The sequence below is a fragment of the Cantharellus anzutake genome (assembly GCF_015039405.1).
Source record: "Cantharellus anzutake strain C23 chromosome Unknown EI90scaffold_117, whole genome shotgun sequence".
Classification (NCBI taxonomy): Eukaryota; Fungi; Basidiomycota; class Agaricomycetes; order Cantharellales; family Hydnaceae; genus Cantharellus; species Cantharellus anzutake.
In genome coordinates, this window is record NW_024067067.1 from 24,933 (window position 1) to 50,512 (window position 25,580).

The 25,580-nt window shown below is 48.8% G+C and overlaps 11 protein-coding genes across 11 annotated transcripts; 4 read left to right on the forward strand and 7 right to left on the reverse strand.

Annotated features, from left to right (window-relative positions):
• Positions 1–2,129: 2,129 nt before the first annotated feature.
• EI90DRAFT_225821 (caffeine-induced death protein 2-domain-containing protein) lies at positions 2,130–3,178 on the reverse strand. Its single transcript, XM_039052775.1, has 5 exons — positions 3,022–3,178; positions 2,796–2,942; positions 2,585–2,745; positions 2,465–2,525; positions 2,130–2,410 (listed from the first exon to the last, which is right to left on the reverse strand). Exons 1-5 carry the CDS (start codon positions 3,125–3,127, stop codon positions 2,313–2,315), a joined length of 573 nt encoding a protein of 190 aa, XP_038909177.1. The 5' UTR covers positions 3,128–3,178; the 3' UTR covers positions 2,130–2,312.
• Positions 3,179–3,192: 14 nt separating this feature from the next.
• On the forward strand, positions 3,193–5,770 carry EI90DRAFT_3086160 (uncharacterized protein). The gene is made up of 5 exons (XM_039062180.1): positions 3,193–4,134; positions 4,193–4,387; positions 4,449–4,544; positions 4,598–4,786; positions 4,840–5,770. The coding sequence occupies exons 1-5, from the start codon at positions 3,247–3,249 to the stop codon at positions 5,620–5,622; spliced, it is 2,151 nt and encodes a 716-aa protein (XP_038909178.1). The 5' UTR covers positions 3,193–3,246; the 3' UTR covers positions 5,623–5,770.
• A 2,332-nt stretch (positions 5,771–8,102) lies between these two features.
• On the reverse strand, positions 8,103–11,937 carry EI90DRAFT_3086162 (N-acetyltransferase B complex non catalytic subunit-domain-containing protein). Its single transcript, XM_039062181.1, has 17 exons — positions 11,830–11,937; positions 11,690–11,775; positions 10,995–11,638; positions 10,574–10,940; positions 10,293–10,521; positions 10,128–10,238; positions 9,886–10,067; positions 9,787–9,834; positions 9,570–9,732; positions 9,421–9,515; positions 9,257–9,370; positions 9,033–9,204; positions 8,919–8,984; positions 8,781–8,863; positions 8,640–8,717; positions 8,425–8,586; positions 8,103–8,373 (listed from the first exon to the last, which is right to left on the reverse strand). The coding sequence occupies exons 1-17, from the start codon at positions 11,870–11,872 to the stop codon at positions 8,257–8,259; spliced, it is 2,760 nt and encodes a 919-aa protein (XP_038909179.1). The 5' UTR covers positions 11,873–11,937; the 3' UTR covers positions 8,103–8,256.
• A 472-nt stretch (positions 11,938–12,409) lies between these two features.
• On the reverse strand, positions 12,410–13,266 carry EI90DRAFT_3134325 (uncharacterized protein; the record flags this gene model as incomplete). The annotated part of the gene is made up of 3 exons (XM_039064655.1): positions 12,410–12,933; positions 12,985–13,055; positions 13,118–13,266. The coding sequence occupies 3 exons, from the start codon at positions 13,264–13,266 to the stop codon at positions 12,410–12,412; spliced, it is 744 nt and encodes a 247-aa protein (XP_038909180.1).
• A 544-nt stretch (positions 13,267–13,810) lies between these two features.
• On the forward strand, positions 13,811–14,910 carry EI90DRAFT_3134326 (short-chain oxidoreductase; the record flags this gene model as incomplete). Its single annotated transcript, XM_039064656.1, has 5 exons — positions 13,811–13,851; positions 13,908–14,156; positions 14,215–14,241; positions 14,296–14,411; positions 14,474–14,910. 5 exons carry the CDS (start codon positions 13,811–13,813, stop codon positions 14,908–14,910), a joined length of 870 nt encoding a protein of 289 aa, XP_038909181.1.
• Positions 14,911–16,223: 1,313 nt separating this feature from the next.
• On the reverse strand, positions 16,224–16,983 carry EI90DRAFT_3086172 (uncharacterized protein). Its single transcript, XM_039062182.1, has one exon. The coding sequence runs from the start codon at positions 16,890–16,892 to the stop codon at positions 16,602–16,604; it is 291 nt and encodes a 96-aa protein (XP_038909182.1). The 5' UTR covers positions 16,893–16,983; the 3' UTR covers positions 16,224–16,601.
• Positions 16,984–17,247: 264 nt separating this feature from the next.
• EI90DRAFT_3293632 (uncharacterized protein) lies at positions 17,248–18,584 on the reverse strand (the record flags this gene model as incomplete). Its single annotated transcript, XM_039067392.1, has 4 exons — positions 18,221–18,584; positions 17,645–17,908; positions 17,538–17,584; positions 17,248–17,496 (listed from the first exon to the last, which is right to left on the reverse strand). Exons 1-4 carry the CDS (start codon positions 18,474–18,476, stop codon positions 17,248–17,250), a joined length of 816 nt encoding a protein of 271 aa, XP_038909183.1. The 5' UTR covers positions 18,477–18,584.
• A 130-nt stretch (positions 18,585–18,714) lies between these two features.
• On the reverse strand, positions 18,715–19,360 carry EI90DRAFT_3086179 (ribosomal protein S21e). The gene is made up of 4 exons (XM_039062183.1): positions 19,291–19,360; positions 19,190–19,235; positions 18,929–19,096; positions 18,715–18,858 (listed from the first exon to the last, which is right to left on the reverse strand). The coding sequence occupies exons 1-4, from the start codon at positions 19,303–19,305 to the stop codon at positions 18,827–18,829; spliced, it is 261 nt and encodes an 86-aa protein (XP_038909184.1). The 5' UTR covers positions 19,306–19,360; the 3' UTR covers positions 18,715–18,826.
• Position 19,361: 1 nt separating this feature from the next.
• Positions 19,362–20,000, forward strand: EI90DRAFT_3086181 (uncharacterized protein). The gene is made up of 3 exons (XM_039062184.1): positions 19,362–19,572; positions 19,628–19,865; positions 19,929–20,000. The coding sequence occupies exons 1-2, from the start codon at positions 19,474–19,476 to the stop codon at positions 19,727–19,729; spliced, it is 201 nt and encodes a 66-aa protein (XP_038909185.1). The 5' UTR covers positions 19,362–19,473; the 3' UTR covers positions 19,730–19,865; positions 19,929–20,000.
• Positions 20,001–20,809: 809 nt separating this feature from the next.
• On the reverse strand, positions 20,810–22,536 carry EI90DRAFT_3147408 (nucleoside hydrolase; the record flags this gene model as incomplete). The annotated part of the gene is made up of 9 exons (XM_039065526.1): positions 20,810–20,887; positions 20,941–21,321; positions 21,384–21,445; positions 21,498–21,530; positions 21,587–21,852; positions 21,933–22,043; positions 22,096–22,187; positions 22,244–22,272; positions 22,494–22,536. 9 exons carry the CDS (start codon positions 22,534–22,536, stop codon positions 20,810–20,812), a joined length of 1,095 nt encoding a protein of 364 aa, XP_038909186.1.
• A 59-nt stretch (positions 22,537–22,595) lies between these two features.
• On the forward strand, positions 22,596–25,250 carry EI90DRAFT_3158867 (uncharacterized protein; the record flags this gene model as incomplete). Its single annotated transcript, XM_039066202.1, has 3 exons — positions 22,596–23,287; positions 23,344–24,834; positions 24,888–25,250. Exons 1-3 carry the CDS (start codon positions 22,751–22,753, stop codon positions 25,248–25,250), a joined length of 2,391 nt encoding a protein of 796 aa, XP_038909187.1. The 5' UTR covers positions 22,596–22,750.
• Positions 25,251–25,580: the final 330 nt, after the last annotated feature.

Consider the following 25,580-nt stretch of genomic DNA (forward strand, 5'->3'; position numbering starts at 1 on the left):
CGACCGAGCTTTAGCGAGGAATAAACCCCACCGATCTCGAGGCCGAGGCTACTTAGGCGAGCGAGCCGGGATTTCGGCTTCAACGACTCGAGGAGGAGCGTTGCGCCTCGTTCTCGACGCGGTCCCGATACTTAGAAGGTCAGAGGTCTCGCGGGGACAGAGGTAAGCTCTAGGGGGTAATTCTAGTTGATTTCGAACTACAGTACAGGCATTAGTTACAAGCCGTATATAAGCGCTAGGGAACTGAATAAGGAATAAGTCGCCAGATCTCGCGGAGATTGCGGGCGGAGAAAAGAAGGTGGAAAACAAACAAAGAGCACGTGCTCAAGACAACGAAGGTCAAGCGTGACCTTCGCCGCGAGATAACAAGGTGCGGCGAAACATGGAACAATGGGTCGCGGCGCTCTGCGCCGCTAGGTCGTTCAACGACAAAGAGGAAAGGTGTTGTGGAGAGGTGGCGGGGAGTGGTTAGACGGCGACGGGCAGCGAGCGGAGTGTGCGGGGAGTGTTCGGGCATGGGAGAAGGTCAGGGAGGAGGTTGTCTGGCCCCGGGGAACGCCGGGTCGTGACACTTTACTGGCTTTACCTGCAGATACATCGTCGTCTTGGGCTCCATCATCGGCAAAATTGGATTGCACTGGGATAGGTTTTGCTCTCCTGCGCGACCCTGAAGCTCCATTTACATCCAATAACCGGCAACAGAGGCCCCAAAGGGCTGGGGACTTGGCTTGGAATAGCTCCTTCAACCTACTTAACCGGCCTGCTTCCAGTTGATCCACGCGTGCCTTATGTGCACTCATATGTAAGCCATTCTCTGTTCCCATAAGATCTTGAGCTTCCTGACTATAGACCAATGCAGAACTGTCCAAAACGAAATGACGTAAAACCACTGCCTCTGCAGGTGTGTCATGAGCAGATGGACGCAATATTGCAAATTCCAATTTAAGTTTTTCATCAAGGAAGTGCTTGTGGGTGAGCAGTATTGATACAAACATGGTCACCGTTATCCCCTGAGTGGAGATACACCTCAGGATTTCCTCTGCATGCAATATTCGGTCAGCTGCAGTCAGAGCGGACATGGAGGGCGGAGATGTTGGCGTTGGATGCCTAATCGGGCCACAGATTAGCGCAGGAAAATTTGGGACGGAAAGTGCCGTAGCACAGCCATCTACAATTTGCCCCAGTCGGAGGAGCGAAGTGTCGCGGGCAAGTTTCGGAGTAGGTGATCGGCTATGTGTTTAACTCCGTACCATGTGATCTGTTGTATTGAGTACAGAACGTGACTTTAATCGGAAGCAGGTCTAGTGTGAGAACATTTATTTACATTGCGTAAAAAAGCTATTATTTTGCGCGTCCACGGAGCTCCTCCGACTGGGTACGAGTCTGGTATTGGTCTAGCCGATGAAAACCTTGGGCGTCAAATGCCTTGTGTTATCGTTGTCGTGGGTAAATTTGCAACTTACTATCGTACTTGAGTTGTAGTTCCCAATAAGAAGCGAGGCGCCACGCAAGGGGAGATCACAGTTAATTTATATGTCAGGGAGAAGAGTCCGTCATTTTGGGGATTCCAGATATAAGGCGAGTACTGGTTATTGTGAGTGCTTGCTGGCGCGCTTTGTTTGCGCTTCGCACCCCTGGCAATCACACCTAATGTGACCGCACACCAAAATCCTAGTTACGACGTGTCATCAAAAAGATAAAAGTGAAAGCGATTGTTTCAGCAGCAGTGCATAAGTCAGGAGTTGCGCTGTGGATAAGGCTGATCGAGCGGCATTCATGATTCGGCATTTACGCCTCATCTGCATATGGGTAGTTCTACTAGTCTTGTATAGGTGGGGAACACCAAGCTACACTAACAATTGCACTGATATTGGGTGTGCGCAGCATGTAGCCGTACAAAACGACCAGCATGATGTGATTTTGAAGTTGTCAGGGATCAAGAACTGACCCATACAAAGAAACGCTGAAGCTGTCCAATGCTTTTCTGTTCGATCACAACGAACGAGAGTACAGGGCTTCGTCAGCAAGAGAGATTCAAGTTGGTCGTACTTGAGAAAAACGAGTGACGAGATGCTATGGCGTTGATCCTCTGCTGCGCAGCCTAGAAAATGGTTCTGTGCCAAGGCATACGTTGGGACGTGGCTGTTTACTCGTCCAATTTGTGCGATGACCCAGGTTTAGCGACTGATGGAGAATAAGCTGCAGCAGATGAAGGTTTGCTGAGGATGCCGGCGACAGGAAATGTTTGCACATGGGGAAAGCCAAGCAACGGGGATAGGAGTTAGGGACTAGTAAACGGCTACGAAGAGCCCTCATGTGGCATGTCTCCCAGAGATGGCGGCACCCCACCATTTCCGCGCCTCAGCATCCGTTTTCGGGGGTTCAAAGTATTTGCAACGCGACGAGAACGCTAAGCGGATAATAAGCTTGAAACGGAATTAGGCGGGAGAGGGAAGAAATCTACCTTCCCAAGACCTTCGTCGAACGATCGCTTCTACAGCCAGCTCTTGTCGTATTTGGTTTCGCTGCGAACCCATATGAACCAAGGAGAGTTGAGTACAACTGTTTGGAAGTGGCGACGCACAAGGATTTCATCACTAAAAAGACTGAATCGAATTGACCGTGATTTCTGGTCGCCATCAAGCCCTTCTTCCTGCCCCGATATTGATTTTTTCTTCTCAGTGACATTTTTGTCAACCACGTCGACGCAATAATCTATCACTTCTTTTCTGCCTTTCCAGTTCGCTATCGGCCAACTTCGGTGATCTTTCTGAAGAAGGGAATGGAGAACTCACCCACTAACTGTTTCCAAAAGAATTCACATGGCTCGTCCGGTTTCGAGGAATGTCCACTGCTCCGGTCCCTATCTCGCCACTGTGCGCTGTTACGATTCAATCGCATTGTAATGCCATCATCTAGGGACCGATACTCCTTTATTATATCTAGCAGATGAATCAAAATAATCCGAGGCATGTTAATTGAGCACCATCTAGTATCAGAGGGTCTAGAGTTGTCAAATACCCTTGAACAAGGAGAGCTGCAGGCATGTTGATTCAGTGACCCGAACAGTCCGGGTTGTTGGCGCCTCCACCGCAGCAGAGCCGAGGAGGGGTTTGTGTAGCACCATGACAGACGCACAGGCAATGCTCAACCTTCGATGGCAGGGGATGGCCGTGCCACATCACGTGTTAACGGACCTTGCCGCCCACGGCCACTCTTTGTCCTCAAGCGCGCTGTCTGTTCATCATGGGGGTAATGACGGCTGCAGCCATGGTGGCCTTGGCCAACAAGGGGAAGAATCCCTCTACTTCTCGTGATCCGACCACCAAGTTTGGACGCCAGCAGCAGAATGATCAGCGACGCCAACGGCGTGTTTCGCGTGACGATGCATCCTCATCCTCCTCTCCCCAATCCCGTTCCCCTGCCCCCGTTGCCGCGAAGATAGAGCCTAAAGATGAGCCCATGACAGACGCTACATCTCAGCTCACATATCAGGATTTCCCCTTGTGGTCCACTGCGCCTGACGGACATTCGTACAATACTCTGCGTTTCAAAGCGCCTAATAATACTCTTGCTATCGATATTAAACAGTTTCCGGCGCCTATCAAGCTGAATAGAAAACATCCGAGAGTCAGACATGGCGATGGCATCGGTGTTGGTCTGAATGCTTCAGATATTAAGTGGAGACCTCTTAAAGGGGCTGATGGTCGCGACGTCATTGGAAAGGATGGGAAAGTTGTTTTGGCTGCAACCATAGATGGTAGAGAGATTACGCAGGCTCAATACGAGAAGCTAAAAACTGGGACGACGACGAAGAAGGAAGGCGACGGTGACCCTCCGAAGAAGAAGAGTGCGGCGTTTAAGAAGAAAACCCGTCAAGTTTTCACTGCTTCCGATGCCATTCGTCAACTCCGCCGTGAGGAGCGATTCCCATGGTTGCTGGAACCGAGCGGTGCTGATATACCCGACACCTGGGTTGGCAAGATGACCGACCAGAACGAAGATGGCATTTATGCGTTATTTGTCGCAGGTCCGGCTGGAGGTTTTTCGTTCGTTCCCGTTAAACGCTGCTATGACTTTGTGAAATCCAGCACTCATGCTGCAACGATGACATCTGAAGAAGCGGAGGCAAAGGTATCTACGGTTGATTTCCTCGATCTAGATGCCCTTACCACATTACCCCCTCCAACAGTACCAGAAATCACTGAAACGCAACAGCCTCGCAGTTCAGTTCACCTCACGCGCAGGTGGTAGCATGTCTGCTGCCACATTGGCAACACTGGGTGTGCAGGATGCACAACACCGACACACTTCTCGAGTGAAGAAGGAAGAGGATGACGTTGGAGACAGGCTCTTTGACGATGATGACAACAGAAAACAAGATGCGGTAGGATCCCCACCCTTATACCTTTGTGACTCTTTCCACATACTGAAAATGCAACGTTGAGGCATACGAGGAGATGGATTTCGAAGAGGAGCATGCGGACGATGAGGATACGATGAACCCTGAAGATGTCGACGATGATGAGACCAAAGAAGCGAAGGTAAGTCTCATACTCGGGTCTGCATATTGATGACCCAAGTTCGTTCTTCAAAGGACAAAATCAAACGTGAACATGTGGCTGCAAATAGGACTATTGACGGTCACGTTGACGATGCCTCAGACAATGAAGCAGGTGGCTTGACGCGTGAAGGTCGGAAAATGAAGCGGACCCTGGGCCGACTAGATAAGAACTTTGGAAGCGATGATGATGATGACGAAGAGAAGAATCCTTATGCTTCATCAGTAAGTTTGGAGTTTGTTATATTGGTGGAATCTGGTCCTTTACACCTTATCAGGAGGATGAAGAAGATGAGGAGGACATCTTGTTCGGAACTGCGGAGAACTCAAAGCAAGAACAATCTAACCCATCTCCTCGTGCAACGCCGAGACCTTCCAAGTCTAGCTCCGGACAGTCTACTCCCGTCAAGTCTGCCCTTAAACCCGGGTCAATTCACAGTTCACGTGGCGCCAGCCCGGCGGCCACTTCATCAACCTTATCTGGTGCGGCCCACGTTGCCAAACGCGCTGTCAGTTCGCCGAAGAAGTCTGCTAGTCGTGCAGGATCGCCAATAGGAAACACTTCCCGCGCTGGGAGCCCCCTTGCTGGTGATTCTCCCAGTCGTGCCGGCAGTCCAGTACGAGATGCTGGACGAACAAGCACTCCCGCAAATGCAGCCGCAACTTCATCACGCGCTACAAGTTCAATTCAAAGTCAACCTCGCCCTACTCTCAGTCCAAATCCCCGTCCCACCCCAAGTGCACCACCATCTAACCCTGTCAAGAAACGAAAAGCACCGGAAGATGGGGGCCCACCCGCAGCCAAATCTGACACTATATCTACTAAGAAGCCGAAGAAAGAGGCCAGGGCACCCTTCGATGGTATGCTCACCGATGGGCCCGTCATTGAGTTCCTTCGCCAGCATCCTTCTGGAGTCGCCTCCAAGGAAATTGTCAATCACTTTAATGAATGGTTGACAAAGGACGAACGGAACAAGACGGTACTCACTGAGATCGTCAAGCGGGTCGGTAAATACGAGAAGATTGACGGAGCATATGTAGTTACCCTCAAAGCCACTTAATTTTTTTTAAATTGTTTCGACACTCATTGACCCAACCACATGTACAACTTATTTGTCCCCACAATCCATCGTGATTTTGACTATCCCCTTATCTCTGTTACAGTGCTGACAATGTCGAATGCTGAGTTATCGATAATGAATATTCCCGGAACCATGCGTCTAACAGTGAGTCAAATAAATCCTATCTCAGTGATCACTCAGTGATGCCCAACTGGTTCTCTGATACATTATGTTAGCAAAACGCAGCAGCCCTCCAGCATTTACAAACCCAATTCATCTGATTGTATCCTTCACAGACTCTTACCCAGTTCGTTGTCGCTCCGTGGACGCGCGAAATCTGAGCTTTTTTGTTACTAAGTACTTTTATTCAATACTAAAGTAGTCACGTTGGGATTGAAGCACATGATATGAAAACGTAATCACAAGTTCCAGTCACATGGTACGGAAATAAGGCAATTAAACCCGATCACCTACTCCGAAAAACGAACGCGACACAGTGTCGCGTTCGTTTTTCGGAGTAGGTGATCGGGTTTAATTGCCTTATTTCCGTACCATGTGACTGGAACTTGTGATTACGTTTTCATATCATGTGCTTCAATCCCAACGTGACTACTTTAGTATTGAATAAAAGTACTTAGTAACAAAAAAGCTCAGATTTCGCGCGTCCACGGAGCGACAACGAACTGGGTAAGAGTCTGGGTGTCAGTCTTGAAGAAGTTTTCATCCTGCTACGAACGCCTGCCAGCTTCTTCTGCCGTCTGCGAGTTCGAACCATGTCCCTGCACCTTTGGTCCACTTCTCCTGGGGGGCGTTTTTCTGATATCCTCCGAGTCACCTCCCCATCCCAATTGCTAGCTGTGCTCAGACTGGTGAATATCTGGAGACCCTGTGCGATACAACACAGGCGCCATCAGCTCTAACCCATTTGCGTTCAATCGTGGTCCAGACCGTCAGAGTCGTGCCGATTTTCTTTGGCCGCAACTTCATTGCGTTAATGGATTCAGACCAATCAAACAATGTCCAATAGTATCAGCTGTGAATCCTCTCTCACCAATGGTGGGAATACCCTTCGTTCGGTAAACCAGATGACATCACCGGCGACTTAGTAACCTGTCCGCATCGTATGGACGGATGAGAGTGTTTTTTCTCCTTGCACTCGGTAACAAATCTTCCATGGTACGCCTTCCGCGTTAGAACCCAGGAACTAGAGATACTATGACCTCTTTGAGTATCGGAGATGGGTCATTCAATCGTCATTGATGCGTGTTGCGCTCAGTGATCTACCGTACATGTCAGTGGGTTTTGTCTGGGAGTGCAAATGCGAATGCGAATGCGAAGCTGAGGTCGTACACCGTGCCCATTGTCCTGCCTTTCGGACATTCGAGGCGATGCCTTATTAATCATCGCTGACTTTTGTGTATCACTGCCCGTCAGTTGGGAACCTGGGATCGAACCAATCCCAAATTGGGCATTGACTGCGCGTTGTTCAGTCTGCTCGAGGGTTTCATTATGAATTCCCCTTCTCACTCACGGCACTGACATCCTTCGCCTGTCGAATGATTGATCATATCATAATTTCTTAACCCTGCGCATAATACACAGCGTCAATCCTGCCTGGACACACCTCGCTCATGTGCTCATGTGATGGGTAACAACTTATCATTGGAACTTGAAATTGAGATTGCCTGGAAGATTAATGAGACGGTAAACAGGTTTCTTCCAATGCAGAGGGGCTGAGGACTTGATTTTCATGCCACTGCGAGGGCTACCAAAGGGCTTCCCGCTTACTACGTTTTCATCTATGTCCCCTTTAGCGAGGCCCCAGCTATGCTATAACATCACTAGACGGTCTTGAGATTTTTGACTTGACACAGACCTTTGTTTTCGTCGAAGGCCACGGACGGGCCAGGTTTTGTCGCAGCGACCATCACCGGATTAAGTAGAATCTGCCTGCCAGCGCGCGCGGAAGCGGTGGACGATGCACCGTCAGACAAAGATGCCCCGTCTTCCTGTACGTCCAAACAGCGGTCGATCCTCAACGATGATGGTCATGACGTCCCGACATTGTGGGGCCATGTCACCAAGCATCACCGAGGTATCGAGGTTTCCGACCCTCTTCCCTTCGTAATTGATGTTCTAGATGAGTGTGCGCGAGACGGAGTGGATGGGGCGAAAGAAACATTATCCCCGCATCTCTGGCCTCCGTGTATACTTATCACAAGCCGGCGTGAATATCATGTCGCTGCAGATGGTGATCCATGAAGTCGATAAGCACACCGCTCTGCATGACATCGAGTCATATCTTCAGGGCCAACTGAAGAACGATTTTGGTGGCGTTGTCTATGATGGGTGGCTGTCAGTCGCCATGGTCTCTGCTCCTGCAAAGAAAGCCGATCGACTCTTCATCTGGGCCGTTACTGCTGTTAGGTACATAGAGAGCGATGATGCCGTGCATCAGCTGGATTTCTTGAATGACAGCCAGGCAACTGATTCGGGTCATTATGCGGAGCTTGACAAACTTTATGAAACAGCCTTTTCTCCACTCATATCTGCCTTGTGAACCTGTAGTAGAACATGCTGCAATAATTCACAAATGCAATCTACACTGTATCGCTTCCCACGGATGCCCCAGATCTAAGCATTCGGACGCTTCTCTTCCGCAATATTCCTCAAACCGTTGCTCATATTTTCGAACATTGCCTGGCGGGCATGGAGGTAGTTTTTCCAAACTGTCGCAGCAAAATCCGACAACTAAATCAGTAGTCAGTAACTGGACAAGCTGGCACAGACGCAATAATGTACCTCTCCATGTTCCTCTTCAGAATACAATGAATTGCTATCTTCAATGAACTTGGCTCGAGTTTCTTCTGAGCCATGGGAGGTCGCGTAAGTTTGTAGCAATGAGGCAAGAGTCTTCAGTTTCTCGCAAATGGTTGTCCGAGCTACTTTGATCGACAACCACAGCTGTCGAAGTTGTAAGAATGCAGACAAGCCAAGAAAGGGAGAGAGATATTTACTGGATCGGTTTTCTTTGACTTCCCGTTCCATCCCACTGGTCCGAATTGATGTGATTGAATATCAAAGAGAACAAATGCCTGTCACATAAAGAAGTCGTGTAAACACGGGACGTGCAAGGGCACCGTCAGCCAAAAACTAACCTCTTGGGCGAGTGTCGCTGAATGCAAAACTTCCCAGGGCAACGAATCCCCCTCTGTACTTCTCGTCACCTTCTGGGTAAGTTCTGGCACAGGACTTATTAGAAACGAAGTAAAGAACTGCCAAATCAAGTTACGAACCATCGACTAACTGGAGGGCGTCATCTAAAGTAGCTGAATCCCGCTCGGAGGTGGCCACACTAGGTACTGCTAAGGGGCATCGGTAAAATATTCCAGGGCACAACATACACTTACCATCACCATTTGCCCCTTTACCATTTGCTAAAGCTTGGCTCCGGACGCCGGCACCCGACCCTGCAAAGTACTTGTCGGTAACATCTTTCGCATTAACACTTCCACTCGGGGGATGCAAGCAGCTCCCCAGGACGTCTGAATAACGTTCGAGTAATGCCTCCCCTTCGGTGAGCTACCATTCGATGAATGAGTTGAACGCACACGAAGTGAAAATAAATGCATACGTCGTGTCCATCACCGCGTGATGGGCTGAAAAGCATCGGAGAGGAAAAAGCTGGATCGAAGGCTCGATTCATGGCACGAAGGTAGATTTTTAAGAATACTGAATACCAATGTGCCTGGTATATCCGTCAGGAAGCACGGCCACATGCGGGCAACGTCAGCATACCGTTTGTCGGGGACCTGCCGATAATTGCTCCTCGACGGAGATACCGCGACGCTGATAGTGGGGCAGCACAGAATAATCACGGTTATCGTGGCGAACTGGGGTCAACCGCAAATCAGATATCGTCGCCCTCCATCCTTTGAGCGACTCACCGATATCTCCAAAGTGCATTAGATCAAGATCCTCAATCTCTGCTGGAAGGGTCTCGTGCGTCGGTGGTTCGACTAGCAAGCGCATCCGTAACTGGTCTATCTTGACGAGATGTCTTTGCAACGAACGGTCAAGTCGGTCTTCAAAGAGGATAAAACCTGGTATCTTGAATGACACACGTAAGAACGGTGACATTGAGGGATAAGGTAGAGACCATGCCTGAGAGTACTTTTCATTCAGGAATACTTTAATCAACAGTCCTGGAGTCTACGAAGTGCACAAGTGAGTTCGACGCTGCCACAGGAAACATGTACCTACATCATTTATATTTTCTTGATATATTTGAGAAGCCAAGACCGCCTCCTCGAGAACGGAAAGGTCCCCATTGTTTGCCAAAGAAAATGACGTGGCACGAGACAGAATAAAATGCGACAAGGTTTCGTTCTGGACCGACTTGATATCAAGCTTCTTATAGTACTGTACAGCCAGGGAGTATGCGCCTACAAAGTTTGATGAAATTCATGCGAAAAAAAAAAATCATAGATTTAAGAGTTACACACCAAGAAGAATGTAGATCCGAATTAGCAATAGGCGAACTTGGAAATTCGTTGCACTATGCTGAGAGGCGAATTCCAGCACTACCATTGCTTGATGCAGTGGTGCCAAATTTCCTAACAACATTTTATTGGGAACACGTTGGGTAGACAATTCAGCCTCACACTCACTTTTCCCCTGATCAGCCCATGATTGTACAAAGCAGTTTGCTGCAAGCAACGCGAGATCGTCCGCTGGCTGTAACTCGGTAGTTGGAAGGTTACGACCGAGAGGTAGTGCGGTCAGATACATCTGGAAATATCTCACGCCGTCCTCCAACTCGTCTGAAGAACCGAGTTGCATATATCGAACGAACTTTATCACGTTGACTGTTCGCCTGAGCTCGTTTGATGTTGATACCTGCTCATGACGTTCAATGCGATCATCGGTTCAATGTGCGATCATGACGTACGGAAAGTTTTTGAGAAGCAAGGAAAGAAGACACCGCTTCCTTCTCCTCGTCTACTAATTCAACAATGTAAGGCTTCAAATCCTCGAAACAACAAGGTTTATTTGAGAAAAGATCGAAATATGCTCGTATCGCATCTGGTAAGGGTTGGGGAATGGTTATGGAATCTTTATTGAGTTTCTTTATGCTTGTGGAAAGCTCCAGAACAGCCAAATGAGCGCCACGTTCTGTTTCACCATCTTTAGAAGCAAGGGATGACAAGAGTGAGAAAGCATCGTTTGCCAAGCTTGTAGAAGGCTCGTCCTCCAGGGAAGAACATAGTCCGGTAATTGACTGCACGTATGAAAGGAATGTCAACCAGTTTCGATCGCTATTCCAAGTCTTGTTACTAAACGTTGGAACGCCACCCATGGAAGTGACTCACCCCGAAGCAAGTTTTTTCTCACTAAACTCTTTCTCCTCAGGGAATTTCTTCAGCTTAAGCCATATCTCGCTCCGCCTCTCTTCAATTGCCAAACTAAATCTGGCAAGAGAACGTCCCCGTTCAGACGACAAAAGGTCATATGCGTCCTGTAATTTCGGCTCATCGTAGGAGAGAAGGATCTCAATGTGAAGGGAGAGCTTTTCGGGGGATGATAAGGAATCCTGTGTGGGTGGTAATTGAGATAGCATCCGTAATGCCAGAGTCAAAAGCATGGGTTTCACAGCCGGCGCCGTAGCTGGGTCACCAGCTTGTAAGTACGCGCTCGTAGCACTCCAGAAGACGTATCTGAAATTCGAGAGATATGCTTTGCTCAATTTTAGAGAAATTTGTTGAGCGGCCTTCCAGCTTCCGACCCGAATGTTCGCAAAGAACGTTTGTACACCAAGTTCTTCGTTATTGGGTGTCTTCTTAAACGCATCCTCATACATGTTGACTGCGTCTCCGTGCCGAGTAAGCTGGCGCAAAGTCAGTGCAAGAGTTGAGAGAACGTCGTGATCGGTAGGATGCTCTTTTAGAACTTCGTCACATTCCTGAGAAGCATCTTGAAGCTTGCCACTTCGATACAACGCCAAGGATTTTAGAGCCTGCATCGCGTCAGCATGTTATTTTAACCACACATAAAGCTACGACGTTACCCTTATTATTTGAGATTTGGGATTTTTTTTCAAAAGTTTGTTGCATGTCTGGAGTGCGGCCCTATGCGCACCAGAGTCCAATGCGTCTCAAAATCGATGGGTTAAGCGACGGCGATGTGCTTGCAGCAGAGGAAATATACCATATATCGAAGCAAGTTTTTTGTAGTCAGCACTTGCTGACATTTAGCTGCGCAGCCAAGAGCAAATTTGTCAAAAATAGTGAGATCCAGAGGAAGTGTCTCTTCACGTGGCATCGTGAGAAGGTCCAGGTGACGACGAAACTGCGTTATTTTGTTGGTTTCCCCCAATTGCAATGTTCAACCAGAACTTGAGCACACTGAATTAAAATTCACCATCATGAGAAATCAGCAGTGATTGTGGTGCAAGCATAAACTAAGGGGTATAACTAATTCTATGCATGAAAAACTCATGTCCCTAGTTGGCTTGGGTCGGAAGCTGAAGTAAAGAGCGGCAGATCACCGCGGCAGAGAATGCATATGCTTTGAACTGGAAGCTGGAACGAAGTAGGGAATGATCGGAAGGGCTCGCTGCTTCTGTGATAAGGAATATGATAATTGGGGAACATCAATCAATTTTAGCGAGCAAATTGGACTCCAAAATCTACTTGCAGAAATAAGTTGCGGTCCAAACAGATCAAACCGAAACATACCCTAAACTCAATGGGGTATATTCATCGTAGTCTGTATGACTGTAACTGGGCTACAACTCAGATGATGTGCGAAGGAATGGCATTGTGAGTGGCGGAGGCAATTCGGGGGCGGGCAGCTTGGGTAATGACGAGCTAGGCGACGGTGACGCTGGCGCATTGTCGTCGGAAGGTACGCGTATTGGCGCCAGCTTTGGAGAGGTGATATTGGGTTCAGGCGTTGAGGAGGTACTTTGGTAGGGTGGCAAAGGAACGGACGCCTCGGATGAAAGCGAGGGCAATGCTGCAAATTGAGATCCATTGCGATGGAGGCCGGACTTCTTGGCCTCAACATCAGTAATGTCATCGATGACGATTCTAGGCGTATCAGGTGGATCCGGAACCCTTTTGTACTTGGAAAACAATCGAGCTACAGAGAATGGGAGCCATGGCTTCTCCACCTTACGAAGTGGAGCAGGTGGCGACGCCTCCAAATCGCGTGCACGTCCCTTTGCGTTAACAGGGCTAACTCCCAATTTCTTTCTTCGTTTGGACCACCACCAGATAATTGCCCAGACAAGTATGCCCAAAAAGAATGCTACGGAAAAGAGAGTCAAGGAGCAGGAAGAAACGAAGCTGAATGACGAACCCCCAAAAATGAATCCAAGGATGATGCCGACCAGGGGTGGTCCACGGCAGGTTTCGGGTCGTCGTCGGCGGCTGATGTGAAGGCCAAGCCTCAGTTCATTGACTAATGATTCAAGACTTGCATGCCAACTTACTCATCACGATGACACTTTCCCACTCCGCCCGCCATTATTGCACTGCCAGTATCATTTATACTACGTTTTGATCTAGCATTGCCCGCACCTCCGGCCCCGGTCGCGGTGGCACTCACGATAAGGAAACTGAGAAGTAACAGTGTGAACATCCTTGTGCCGAGATCACCGAATACAAGTGTCCGAGGTCCCAGGAACCGAATGTTCAATATAAAGCATCGCAATTATTCGGACAACTCCGCTACATTCGGCCAACTCCGAAGCCTTAATTTATCGGTGTCTACACGTGACAGGGGACTCACCCTGCGGTCTCGGACTTACAGTACTACCGTGCTCAAATGATTATGCCAGACCAATCGGACATTAAAGTGGGTGATTCCCACTTTCAACTAGCCATCGTAGTGACCAAACTCGCTCTGACCGCACTCCCAGGGAGTCCACGTTTATGAGTTTATGCGGACGGTGGCCTCTTGACACTGACAATCACGAGAAGCCCGGACGTCACGGAGTCGAACTTGACGGAAACTCCACATGCGCTGCCCCTTGGGGCATAGGCTATTCATCCCTCAACAAATCCCTGTGTTGGATTACAAGGTCGTGCCGCTCTTAGGTATTCCTGAAAGCATAAAATGCGGGCCTTCACGGCCATAGGTTCTCATCAACTCGGGACTCCCCCCGCCTATATAGAGTAGTGGAATGTCATCCGAATCGCTCGTCTGGTTCATCACTGGAACTAGGTGAGTCATGGAGATACCTTCCCCGTACACGGCATTGACGTGCGTGCTATGTGCAGTTCTGGCTTCGGTCACGACCTCACCCTCGCCGCCCTTCAGCATGGAGACAAAGTAATCGCAACCGCCCGCCAACTGTCCGCCATCGAGGGCCTCAAGGAGGCAGGGGCTTCAGTTCTCGAGTTGGATGTGGCATCTCCACTCGAGGAGGTGAAGTACGTCGCTGAGGCAGCACATAGCATATACGGAAGGATCGATGTCGTCGTGAACAACGCGGGATATGCCATTCTTGGTGCTTTAGAAGAGCGAACGTGAGAGATTCGATTATTGACGCCCGTTCAAGTCTGCCCAATGATGTTCCCAATGCAGTCCTGAAGAAACCCTAGAACAATTCAAGTAAGATAACGGACGCATAGTAGTCACCATTTATCACACTGACTTGAATTTCAGCGTGAATGTGTTGGGAGGTCTGAACGTCGCCCGCGCGTTCTTGCCATATCAGCGCAAAGCCAAAACGGGAACCATCGTCTGGATTGGCTCCATGGTTGGATGGTTTGGGGCACTGGGTGAGCCTCGTTCAAACCCGGATCATTTTTGCGACCGTGCGATTAATGGTCTTGCCAATCAGGATTTGCCCTTTATTCGGGCACCAAGCATGCCATCCGGGCCATCGCAGAAACTCTCCATGAAGAAATTTCGCCTCTGGGCTTACGTTTGATCGTGCTCGAGCCTGGCATGTTCCGCACGGCTGGTATGAACCCAGGGAAACCCACCGTTGAATACGTTAACCGCGTCGAAGACTACAAAACTATATTAGAACCTTGGGTAACTAGGTACAAAGCTGCTTATAATAACCAACCCGGGGATCCGAAGAAGTTCGTGAAATTGTTGATTGACTACGTGAAACTAGAAGGGCCATTCTCGAAGGAGCAGAGGGGAGACAAGGAGGTCCCTATCAGTTTTCCCGTAGGACCAGATGCATACGTCTCTGTGACGAAGCGCTTGAGCGAGCAGCTCAAAATGATGGAGGATTGGAAGGATGTCATTCGTAGCACTAACTTCTGAACAAGTAGATGGGCTATTGACCTTCTGTTGAGGCTAGCCTGTGTGCAGCTGGACGGGTACACCGACGACCGTCAAAACTATTTGAATAGGAGCACAAGTAATCGCGACCTGAGTTGTGCATGACTGCCATATTGCATGAACCAGAACCAACCTGCAACGGCCCACACGACGGGTGTCCATTGCTACCGAGTCCCTGTGCTTTCATACTCCTACCGTGGACCCACCGATGCCCGCGCGGAGCAAGGGCCCCTTAAGCTGCGCGCGAAATCTACGTCGGCTCAGTTCATGTCCCGGAATGGCGAAAGAAATCCCCAAAATATTAGAGATGAACTGCCCACTCCAGTGCTGTCCTTCCGTCTGCTAGGGCTGTCCCTTTCACCATCCGGTTCAAGTTCATCTTGCGCCGCGCACTGTTCCTGACTCATAAGTGCTAGAGGGCCGAGAACCAATCAGCAGGGGACCCGAGTTATCATAGAGCTTGATATCCTGCCTAATCCTGAGATCGCGGTTTCTTTCAGGAGGCATATTAACTTTCTCGAATCGCGAATCACGGGTCCAGACCTCCTATCATCAGTCTTGTGACCTTCAACCCGCGCGTTGACACTTGGATCCTGAAACCTAAGACATGCCCCAATAAACGATATCGGCAAGGTCCATCCGGGAAAGACACGTATCTTTCGTCGTCGAGACTCGATTATTCCTCCTTTCCCGAACGCGCCCGTCGCATATCAGGAACACACACAGAGTCTATTATCATTTCCAACTCCATATTATATGAAGTCTGGGCAGCTGACCCCCCCCCCCCCCACCACCACCACCACCACCACCACACGCACACACACTTAACTATATCTGCTGTCGCTGGAGAAAATGCGGGTCGATCGGCCTTCGTCCTGCCATGACTCTCCTGGTTGACACTGGTGAGGGCTTGCCCCGTCGATCGGGTCCTGGAGCATGAGATTGGATGTCCGACGAGTTATGATCATCATCGCACGATCGCGGGTGTCTTTGCTGGCAGGGGAACATATGTATGTTGGCTGCACGGGTCTTATCAAAGATGACGTTGGTACGTCCGCATTGTTGCAGCGAAGGGATGAAGCTGTTATGTGCGGAACGTTCTGAGAGCTACGAATTGGTAAGAACATGGCGGCTCTCGCCGAAATTAGCTGCCCTCGTACTACAGAGGCAACGGGCTACGCGCAGCCGAGGACACTTCACTTATGTAATCTCATAGCTATACCACTGGCCCATTCGCGTGGGGTACAAAATAACATCATCATCCATTCCTGCCACTTTTCATATCAGTCTTGAATGCACGGTTTCTCAATGCGAGAATCGATAAGACACCTGTGTCTGGCGGATTGCTGAAGCAGAGGACCACCCTTGTGCTTAAGAACCAAGTTTCATGCATGAAATAACAAGATTGGCGGACTCATCTGTGGATATCGAACACCGGAGAGAGGTGGTGGGAGGTGTAAGCTGCACGCCATCAATTGCGACAAAGTTAATCGTCAGAACACATGGACCGGAAATGGCCCATGTAGCTGTCATGAAAGTGGCGAGCAGCCCGAGGAGTCGTCCAGCCATGAACCAGGTCAAAACAGTTGAATCGACTGCAACCGTCGCGCATCACTTATCTCCATCGTAAGCCCTGATGACCGTGCTCGCCACTAAAAGGCAACCTGCGGGTTCTAGGATCCTTGGGTGTTGGGCTGTCCGGTCCAAACCCGCCACTTGTGGTAGAGGCCCAGAGAGCGAGTTACATGTCCATCGGAGATGAGCATATGGCGGCGAGGACCAAGTTTGTGTGTTATCAACGAGTTTTCCGGTGAGCATCGTAACTCAAAAATTGGGCAGTTTGCGATGTCGTTCCCAGCATTTAATCGAGAATCCGCCCAGGCTTCCCGAATCCCCATCCCTTTTGTCGTCAGCATGAAAAAGGCAACCAACGCCCACGGTAATGGTGCTGGGCAGTGGGCCATCGGTCCTTATCTCGCTTGGCACTCTCAAATCGCACATTCGCGTTTGAGAAGACAGCCAAAATCGCCATGACTGAGCAAGGGAGAATCACGTGTGGCCCTGAATGGGTTGAAGTTGCTTCACGGTCTCTTTTGTCAAATACAGGCAAGATGCCCAGTGATTGCCCTAGTCCGCTCCGTAGCTTTTGTCGGTCTTCCTCGCATTTGGCAGGCGCAATGGATAATTTCCACCAGTTCAGTGCATTCGATCTCCGTTCAATACATGCTTGCCATTCGGACGCTGTTCCCTCGAAAACTCGGCTATTGCTGTTTCCAAGGGTTTTATTCCCCGCTCAGAGGGGTTGTATGCCATTTCACACTAACCCTTCTGATAATTAACACCAGCTGGGACCGATCGCCCCTCACAACTCCGCCCCCTGTACCCTCGCCCCCCCCCCCACACACACTGTTTTACTGTGTGCCCCTCCGTATCCTCCTCAGACAAACTTGCTTCAATCATCTCCTTTCGAACATTTAGTCGGTGCTTGATATCGCAGATCTGGGCATCATGGGACTCTGGCAACACCCCTCTCTTCTCTACCCATGACCAAAAACGGTTTGTTCTGTCCTTGTCGTGGCGGAATTTTTCCAGACCGTTTTAGAACTTACCCTCCTGGCATGTGAGGCCCGAGTTCTCTCCGTTGCAGCCTGGACTTCTTATGGGACAGTGCATATACCTTACGCTCAGGAACATTAATGTTCGCGCCGGATGAGACCCCCGACGCAAAATGATGGAATAGGGTTCTTAGAGATATTTGACTTGGCATATTCCGGAGACGGTCCGCTTGATGTGATGCGGACGATGAGATGCATCAGTCCACAATTCAACTTCATTTCATCAGGTTGGAGTGGCGATCGCGATGCCTCCTGCATTGTCGCCGCGGAGTTTTGAGTATGTTCACTGGCCAGAGGTTGGGACCCTTTCTTCGCTGTTTCTCGTTTCGCTTCGTCTTCAAAACTGCCGCGCTTGGACACAATGACTATTGCGGCGTTCAGTACTGGTGAACGGTTCATAACTATGTATGTTGGCTTTTTTGGAAATAGCGCCATCCTTTGCGACATCGTGTCCACCTTTCGTTCAACCTGCTATCCCTTGCTGTAGCGCTATTTGGCTTATCCGAGGTAAGTACTAGGGTCTCCCTCGGTCCCGGCTGTGACTCCCCGCCAGCCCATTCACCTGAGTAGTCACTAGACTCTGCGTTACTGACAAGTGAACATAGGCCGCAAAACCTTTTCCCTCTCCAAAGTCTACCGTCGCACTTTGCACCATCCCCTGGCCAATTCCCTCTTACCTCTCACTTGTTCAGCAGACCTCCCTGGCCCTTGGTGTGGAATAGGGTTCTGGGGATTATTAGACAACGAAGCACTCTTACGTTCGATCAGTCCGATGCCGATTGTCAGGAAATTGAATAAAATTGGATGAAGGTTCCCTTTAACAGCGTTTGGGTCAATGTATGCCCGACCAACTGCCGGTTGGCGGTGTTCCGAGCTAAGGTCCCAACGAGAGGTCGGGTCCGTATTTGATTCAATATGCAAGTGCATATCCATTGAAGGGTTTGGTTTCCTTCATCGATCATCCTACTTTGTCCACGTGTGTACTACACTATGTAAGGCGGGATTACTGTAGCACGCCAATTTACCTCAGCATACCATGGGCAGCATTCCCTTGATGTAATGATTGGCCGCGGTTTCTACTGTACGATTCTAAGGCGATATTCAAGCTAAGGCAGAGCAGCATGAGCACAGATTGGGGCCAACATGCAAGAACATGCATAGACTGAAGCGGTTCAGAACTCTCCGCAGTTGATGCGAACCCTAATTTCTAGGGTGGAGTATTATTTGTCTGCCATACGTAGAGCACAACAGATGACAGAACCGGGATGGAAAACTATAGGATTCTATTTCTGGTACGACCAAACAGTCTGTAGTACTGTTCAGAAAAGGGAAAAAAATGTGAGCTGGTTCCCAAGCAAAGTGGCAGTAAAAAGTATACCACGTACACCCTTCTTTTGTTGCCACGCGGTTGATTGCATCATCGCTCTCACCGCTAGCGCGGACCTGCCCAGAAATGGCGAACGAAGTCGAAGTAGGGAGAAGCTTTCCCTCAGCGTCGACATCGGCGACGGATATTTGAATTGAAGAGCGATCATTTGCAGCAATCAGACGACCTGTCAGAGGGAACACAAAGGAAGTAGTATCGCAGCGATAGATTAGTGCATTATGTGGCTGCCGACCACGCATGAGGGATGTGTATACTCAACTGGTCGCAGCGCATTTACGAGGAATATAAAGGTCAACGAGAATACCCTACAAAACAATAGCATCAATCTCAGTAAAATAAGAGACCTTGTAAATCCTCTACTTGATCGTTTTCCATGGCTGGCCGGTTGAGGTTGGATGAAGACTCGATTCAAATTTTGCATCCGGCAACAGTGCAAACTGTACAGTTCAACTCTGATTCCTGTCCAACGATGCTCAAGTGCTCAAGTGCCAATTAACTTGGTCCAAGGCCCTTATTGCTTCTCCAGACGCCTATCAATGCACCATGCCTACGGTATCATCAGTTGTTTGGACCAGTATTACAATCTTGAGCGTCTCGACATCCTGCTGGCAACCGGAACTGCATGCTGCTCAATTGACTTTGGTGAATGGGGCACATCTCAAACAAAAGCAACCACGGGCTGACCAATACTTCGTAGAGGCTAATTTTTCCGACGCTCTGTTTCCTTCGCTTTAGCGTTGATACCACAGATATTCCACATTCCGTGTCTAGATACTCGGCTCACGTGTATGTTGTTTAGGTGCCAACTCGATCTCGAGCTTCGCCCTGAGTTGTTTATTTTCCGAACGGCAATTGATTTATGTGCATGGAGCCGTGAATATACCATACCAGGTTATCCTTGCCGCCGGAAATATGCTGAACATGTCCACCTTTCTGTTCGTGGATTCAAGCTTGATGCTTTCACTCAAGTTGAGAATCATGTACTCTTCGTTTACCAGCTGCGAGACATGAAGGCGACCAAGCCACGTGCCAATTGCCTCAACTTTCCTTTACTTCGTAGCGAATGCGGCCAATCGTAGAGATAGAGTCTCTTCGCTTTCTTAGGAGAAATGCCGCATCTAGAAGTAGCAGCGTGTAGTAAACCGACCTTTGGCAGTGCTGCGGCATGTCTCCTAATGATTCCTCATAGTAACTCCTTGGTCCTTGATGCAATCCGCAGTAGCTCTCATTTCAAACATGGATATGATGAAAAAGGAGCTGAAGTCCAAAGGAAGCTTTTCGCTCCACTTGACGCCTGCCTGCCTGCTTTATTCCCACAATGCAGGTGGACCTGCCCCTGTTAGACCGGGGAGTCCTTCAACTGAGCCCGAGCTGTAGAAATTTATCGCTTGCAATTCTGCGGGCGTTGGAGAAATAAAGCAATTGTGATAGACTATGGAGGGCCCGAAGATATCTTTTCGTTTTCTCATCTAGTTTGCAGGTGAAAACAGGAATACTGTTTTTGGGCTAGCTCTTAAGCGTCTTAGAGAGTCGTCACAGATTTGGGTTTCAAGTCAGCAAACTGCGAATGGCATTGCCCCTAATGACAATGCTTATCTTGTCATGGAGAAGCCGATGTGTGAGCTACTGGTATGCGGTCGTCTCAGTTTCGATAATAAGTGGAGCTGCCGAGTCGAACAGAGATCAAAGTATGAGTCTCACCATTGGCGGTGAATCCGTGCTTCAAATCTGACACCCTGAACAAAGATCGGTGATCCGGTGGACCTTGTGTTCATTTGCACTGCATCTCTACAGACTACTTAGTATGCCAGCTTTACATGGTTGGCTCGTTGTATTTTTGCGGACATTATGACAATGAGAATTCGCCTATGCGTCCACCCTAAGCAGCTAGGTTGAGGCGGGAAACGGTATCACAACGGTCGACACATTCAAAAAAGAGCTCGAAAAATGCTGGGACCTATAAGGAATGCAGATCAAGATTGAGGTGCAACCGCACTAAGGTGAACATACATCAATTCCTTCCGCAACAAGAACGTTCTTGCCTGTTGGGCCCCACGAATCATCGTAATCTCGATAGTTGAATGCGTCTACGACAGTTTGACCTGTCCCCAGAGTTGAAATACAGTCTACATCGACCCTGTATCTTGTGGCCCTGAACAATTCTGGTCGAGCAACATACGCGATCGTGAGTGCGTCATGCAGTGGTGGCCCATCATTGAAGCCAAACACAGATTTATATGAAGCGGCAAAGTAGGAGACTATGCTGTGAAGCGTATGGCGGAGTGGTGTTGTGGTATTTGACAAGCCTCGCTCCGAACATTCATTCAGAAGCCTCCTCTGCAACGTTTCTGTGACTATGGCTTTATGCGTGACATTCAGAGGAATCATTGTCTTTCGTCAGAGAGCCATAAATTAGTGCATTGCAGAATCCCGACATAAGGAGAAGATTCGACCTTTCGAATTGGTGCGTCCACGACAATCTGAGCAGCTTCAGGGTCACAAAGAATATTGAATTCTAGTAAACAATCGTCACAAAATGTCAAATCAGTCAAGAAGTTAGCATTCACCGGCTACTGCACCCCGATTCCCAATGCCCACACCTTGGCCGGGTGTACCAATCAGGAGCGAGACTCAGGGCCAGATCATGAATGCTCACCGCCTCCCATGAAGCAAACTTCCTCGAACGCGGACAACAAATAAGGATAAACAGATATAAAGAGGGCAAGATTGGTAAGGGGCCCTGTGGCTACCAGATGTATCTTGTAGCCAGAGCTAATTGCAAGCTTTGCAGCAGCGGCAAGGCCTTCCACCGCATTCGCGGTATGGGAGCTTTCGAGGCGAGAAAGAATGACAGGGTGATTTAGAGGTGGAAGCCCAACGACTCCCCCCAAACCGTCAGGTCCATGAATTTCAGGATCGGCTCTTGGATTCGAGACCCATGTTTGTGAGTGCTTGCACTCACGGGCAGAAAATGAACCCGCGCTCAAAATGCAGCCACGTACCTCGATGGCCTTATTAATGGCTTGGGGGCCCCTGGGTGAACGACCAATGCATCATGCTGGGGGGAAAACATGTGGATAAGTCTTATCGCATTTGAAAGAGTGCATTCCCCACTGCCCGCGAAATGGGTGAACAAGCCAAACCAAAGATAGCTCAAATGCCGACCTAGCATTCCCGTGAACCGTAGATAGACCAACAAGATTTATATCTGACGGTAGACTTGTTGCAAGAAGTATAGCACAAGCGTCATCATGTCCCTTTGTGGAGGTTACACTTTGTGAATACGTCAGGCAGGTGATAGGGGTAATTAGACCGGACGAACTGGATCACAGTCCAACCAGACTTAAGAGAGGCGGGTCAGGAGATTATGTTTCTTTCAGAGCACCATCCACAAACCGTGCTTCATCCTAAGCAGATTAATGGAAACAGTAGCGTGGCTGTGCGCTGGCGCGCGTAGAATTAGGGTTTCTAAGTTCTAGACCTTTGTGAAGGATACAGACTCTTACCCAGTTCGTTGTCGCTCCGTGGACGCGCGAAATCTGAGCTTTCTTGTTACTAAGTACTTTTATTCAATACTAAAGTAGTCACGTTGGGATTGAAGCACATGATATGAAAACGTAATCACAAGTTCCAGTCACATGGTACGGAAATAAGGCAATTAAACCCGATCACCTACTCCGAAAAACGAACGCGACACTTCGCTCCAACGACTGGCACAATTTGGCGGTGGCGGTGTTCTCGGTAACATCCGGAAATAATACTTCGATCTCAGAAAGGCATCCTCGCCGTGTCCCCTTGTCCCTCCACCACCTTTCACACCATGAACACACCTGCAGATCGCGTAGAAGATGTATTTAAATACATGCTAGCTAATGGACTCACCCTCACATCATTCCTATCAATCATTTTGACCTCCATGCAATTTGGAGACAAATTGCGGGAAATGCAACTCCATATCCTCAGTACTACCGAAGATCTTCATGATGCCACTGTTGTGAGAAACTGGATTCTCACAAGCGCCCAAGCAGTTTACATCAAAGAGATACAAGCACTCATGGAAAAAGGGAACGGACTCCACATGAATGCCTCCAAACTCCATCCAGCACAGCTCGAAGTGGGGAAAACCAGCGTACTGAGGCCGCTATTTGAGTCCAAGGCACCGGCACTTTGGAGACTGCTCCAACACCTCCTTGTGGTGGAAAGCAAGGGACGAGAAGGACGCAGGGCAAAGGTGGTACCGAGTCGAAGTGCCGGGTTAGGTGCCGGAAGAGATGAAGACGGTTGTGGCGATCATGTTAGTGCAGGGCACCAGTCAAAGGGAAACAATAGGGAGAGGAACTACGCCCTGCTTCAAATTGTAAGCTATAGCGTGCAATACATATTATGTATGACTTACTCTGAAGTTTTGGATAGAAAGGAGTCGTAATCTTATCGATAATCTTGCATGGTTGCAATGAACAGTGCAATGCATTGCAGGTGAAGAATTCATTCTATTTGGCTGCTTCGAATGCTTCGAAATCCGTCCGTCAGTGGGCTGCGCATGCCGGACTTGCAGTCTCCCCCTCCTCACTGGATAACCTTCGAATGTCACTGATAAGGAACCAGAAGGAGTTGAATAAAAGCCTTGGGTCCACTCGAATAGTGAACTTAGCGTACGACAACTGTGACTTCAAGTTTGGTGTTGGCCAGCCAACAGATCTTAAGGACCGCACGTTCGAGAGCATCACTACGGGACTTTTCTTTGCACCCCCAAAGGAGGTGCTTCCTGAGCATTTAGAATACGCTGAAAGTATATGGGACTCACATCCAAACAACCCCAATGCTCCCAATGTCCCACCGATGATCACCTTTGCCGATGTCCTACCGACTACCGAAGCTACAGTCAGAATCATGGCACACTGTCGGTGGCACATCACATCAGTATTGATCGAAGAACACTTCCCTGAACTTCGATCTCATCTTCTTGATCCTCCATCGACGTTCCAGTTGTCACCGCAACAAATGTTGTACTCTACCGCAGAGGCAGTGTATGCGAAGGCATCCACAATTGATGGGAATATTGACGCTATCATGTCACTTCTCCAGCAAAGTGGCATCGTGGAAGCGGGGGTCTTCGAGAAATACGTTATTCTTGTACACGGGGATCTTGGTACAGTTGAGAAGGTCGAAGGGATTTTGCGATCACGGCGCATTGAAGAAAGCGCGCTTGAGCGCATGCATTATCTTGTGGCTATACCAGGACTGTTTCATGTCAGAATGGCATGTGTTGATGCGATGAATAGGATTCATGCAACTGGGAAGGACTCACGAAGTGACCCAAATGGGTTGTACAAGCGCCTCTGCTTGCTCTTCCCAAATGACCTTTCTAAATTAAACAAGGCAGTCCCACCCTTTCGAATGATGAATGATGGAATAAATTACATTACCCGATGCACCATTCTTGACGCGTGGACGGAGAATGTTGGTGGCGACCTCCAGAAATTTGTTGAATCCAAGCCAAGCCTTGAGGTGATTCAACGACGCGCCGAGCATATTGCAAAGGAATACTTCGAGACGAAGCGATTTGATGAAGATCAGCAACTGCCAAATCGTCCAGACCAAAGGCAAACGAATCAGGTCTTGTTCAATAGAGATGCGATGTACTATCGCATCCTCGTGCACGCTATGAATCATGGAATGGTGGACGTGGTAGTCGATATCCTTTCATTCTGGATTCCGATCTTCCAGGCTTGTGGGAAGCATAAGTATGCGTCATACCTTTTAAATTTTCTCTTCAAGCTACAACAGTACCCCGCACCACTCCGCACAGCGATTATGAGGTGCTGGCTTTGTAATCCTGCAGGGAAGAAAGCAGGCTTTCGGGCAATTGATTGGCTTGTCGAATTGATGAACCTCTACATAAAGGTGGACAATGAACTCATTATTTGAATGTTCGAATTCTAACGAGAAACACGTAGGTCGTTTATTCGGGGACAGGATCTACAAAAACAATAGAATATATAATTAGTCAATCATCAATTATCCAGGCATATAGAACTTGCATCGAGGATGTGGAGGAAGATTATCACATACCAGAAAAGACATTGCACCATGCCAGCCCAGATATAGAATCCAGACTAGTCGCTATCATGAAAGACCTTCGTAACCTTCGACCTCACAAGTACGAGAAAGGACGCACTTCACCTACTATGATCGAGGATCATTTCCAGAAGGGTTTGGAGCTGTTCCAATGCGGGATGATGTGGCGCACAATTAATCGTGGTGACCTGGAATTGACAGATGACACATACGAAATTGATGCCGCTGATCTGGCTGCTTAATTGACAATATCTTGGGCCGAGACGCTGAGTGAGTGGCGGAGTTTTCCTTGTTTGGGCAACGGTTCTCTAAGTAATGGCACAAGAGAATGTCATCTTTGTATTTACGCTTGCATGCAACTTACTGGTATGACCACTCTGATGACAGTTCTTACATGGCTCAGGACAAGTTCGTGCTAATCCGGACATCAGTTCGTAAAATATTGCAACTAGTCATAGTAATAGTAAGCTCACCATTGTGGCCATGTTTCTCACAGTTGCCACATTTTTTCGAGCGAGGTTGAACTGTAGCACCAGCTTCCGCTGCCACGGATGGCTGAGCAGATGACTGAG

What these genes read in the sequence shown, in the direction of transcription:
- EI90DRAFT_225821 (XM_039052775.1), bottom strand. Translation starts at nt 3,127, where the DNA reads ATGGTGCTACACAAACCCCTCCTCGGCTCTGCTGCGGTGGAGGCGCCA. An exon ending in CTTTTGGAAACAGTTAGTGG is followed by an intron (nt 2,746 to 2,795) that starts GTGAGTTCTCCA and finishes GTTGGCCGATAG; the next exon opens with CGAACTGGAAAGGCAGAAAA. An exon ending in TTTTTAGTGATGAAATCCTT is followed by an intron (nt 2,526 to 2,584) that starts GTGCGTCGCCAC and finishes ATGGGTTCGCAG; the next exon opens with CGAAACCAAATACGACAAGA.
- EI90DRAFT_3086160 (XM_039062180.1), top strand. Translation starts at nt 3,247, where the DNA reads ATGGGGGTAATGACGGCTGCAGCCATGGTGGCCTTGGCCAACAAGGGG. An exon ending in CTGAAGAAGCGGAGGCAAAG is followed by an intron (nt 4,135 to 4,192) that starts GTATCTACGGTT and finishes CCCCTCCAACAG; the next exon opens with TACCAGAAATCACTGAAACG. An exon ending in AGAATCCTTATGCTTCATCA is followed by an intron (nt 4,787 to 4,839) that starts GTAAGTTTGGAG and finishes ACACCTTATCAG; the next exon opens with GAGGATGAAGAAGATGAGGA.
- EI90DRAFT_3086162 (XM_039062181.1), bottom strand. Translation starts at nt 11,872, where the DNA reads ATGTCAGCAAGTGCTGACTACAAAAAACTTGCTTCGATATATG. An exon ending in CCAAATCTCAAATAATAAGG is followed by an intron (nt 11,639 to 11,689) that starts GTAACGTCGTAG and finishes GACGCGATGCAG; the next exon opens with GCTCTAAAATCCTTGGCGTT. An exon ending in TAAAGGGGCAAATGGTGATG is followed by an intron (nt 8,985 to 9,032) that starts GTAAGTGTATGT and finishes GCCCCTTAGCAG; the next exon opens with TACCTAGTGTGGCCACCTCC.
- EI90DRAFT_3086172 (XM_039062182.1), bottom strand. Translation starts at nt 16,892, where the DNA reads ATGGCCCACTGCCCAGCACCATTACCGTGGGCGTTGGTTGCCTTTTTC.
- EI90DRAFT_3086179 (XM_039062183.1), bottom strand. An exon ending in TCGTAAATGCGCTGCGACCA is followed by an intron (nt 19,097 to 19,189) that starts GTTGAGTATACA and finishes TCCCTCTGACAG; the next exon opens with GTCGTCTGATTGCTGCAAAT. An exon ending in CGTGGCAACAAAAGAAGGGT is followed by an intron (nt 18,859 to 18,928) that starts GTACGTGGTATA and finishes TTTTCTGAACAG; the next exon opens with TACTACAGACTGTTTGGTCG.
- EI90DRAFT_3086181 (XM_039062184.1), top strand. Translation starts at nt 19,474, where the DNA reads ATGCCTACGGTATCATCAGTTGTTTGGACCAGTATTACAATCTTGAGC. An exon ending in ATGCTGCTCAATTGACTTTG is followed by an intron (nt 19,573 to 19,627) that starts GTGAATGGGGCA and finishes AATACTTCGTAG; the next exon opens with AGGCTAATTTTTCCGACGCT.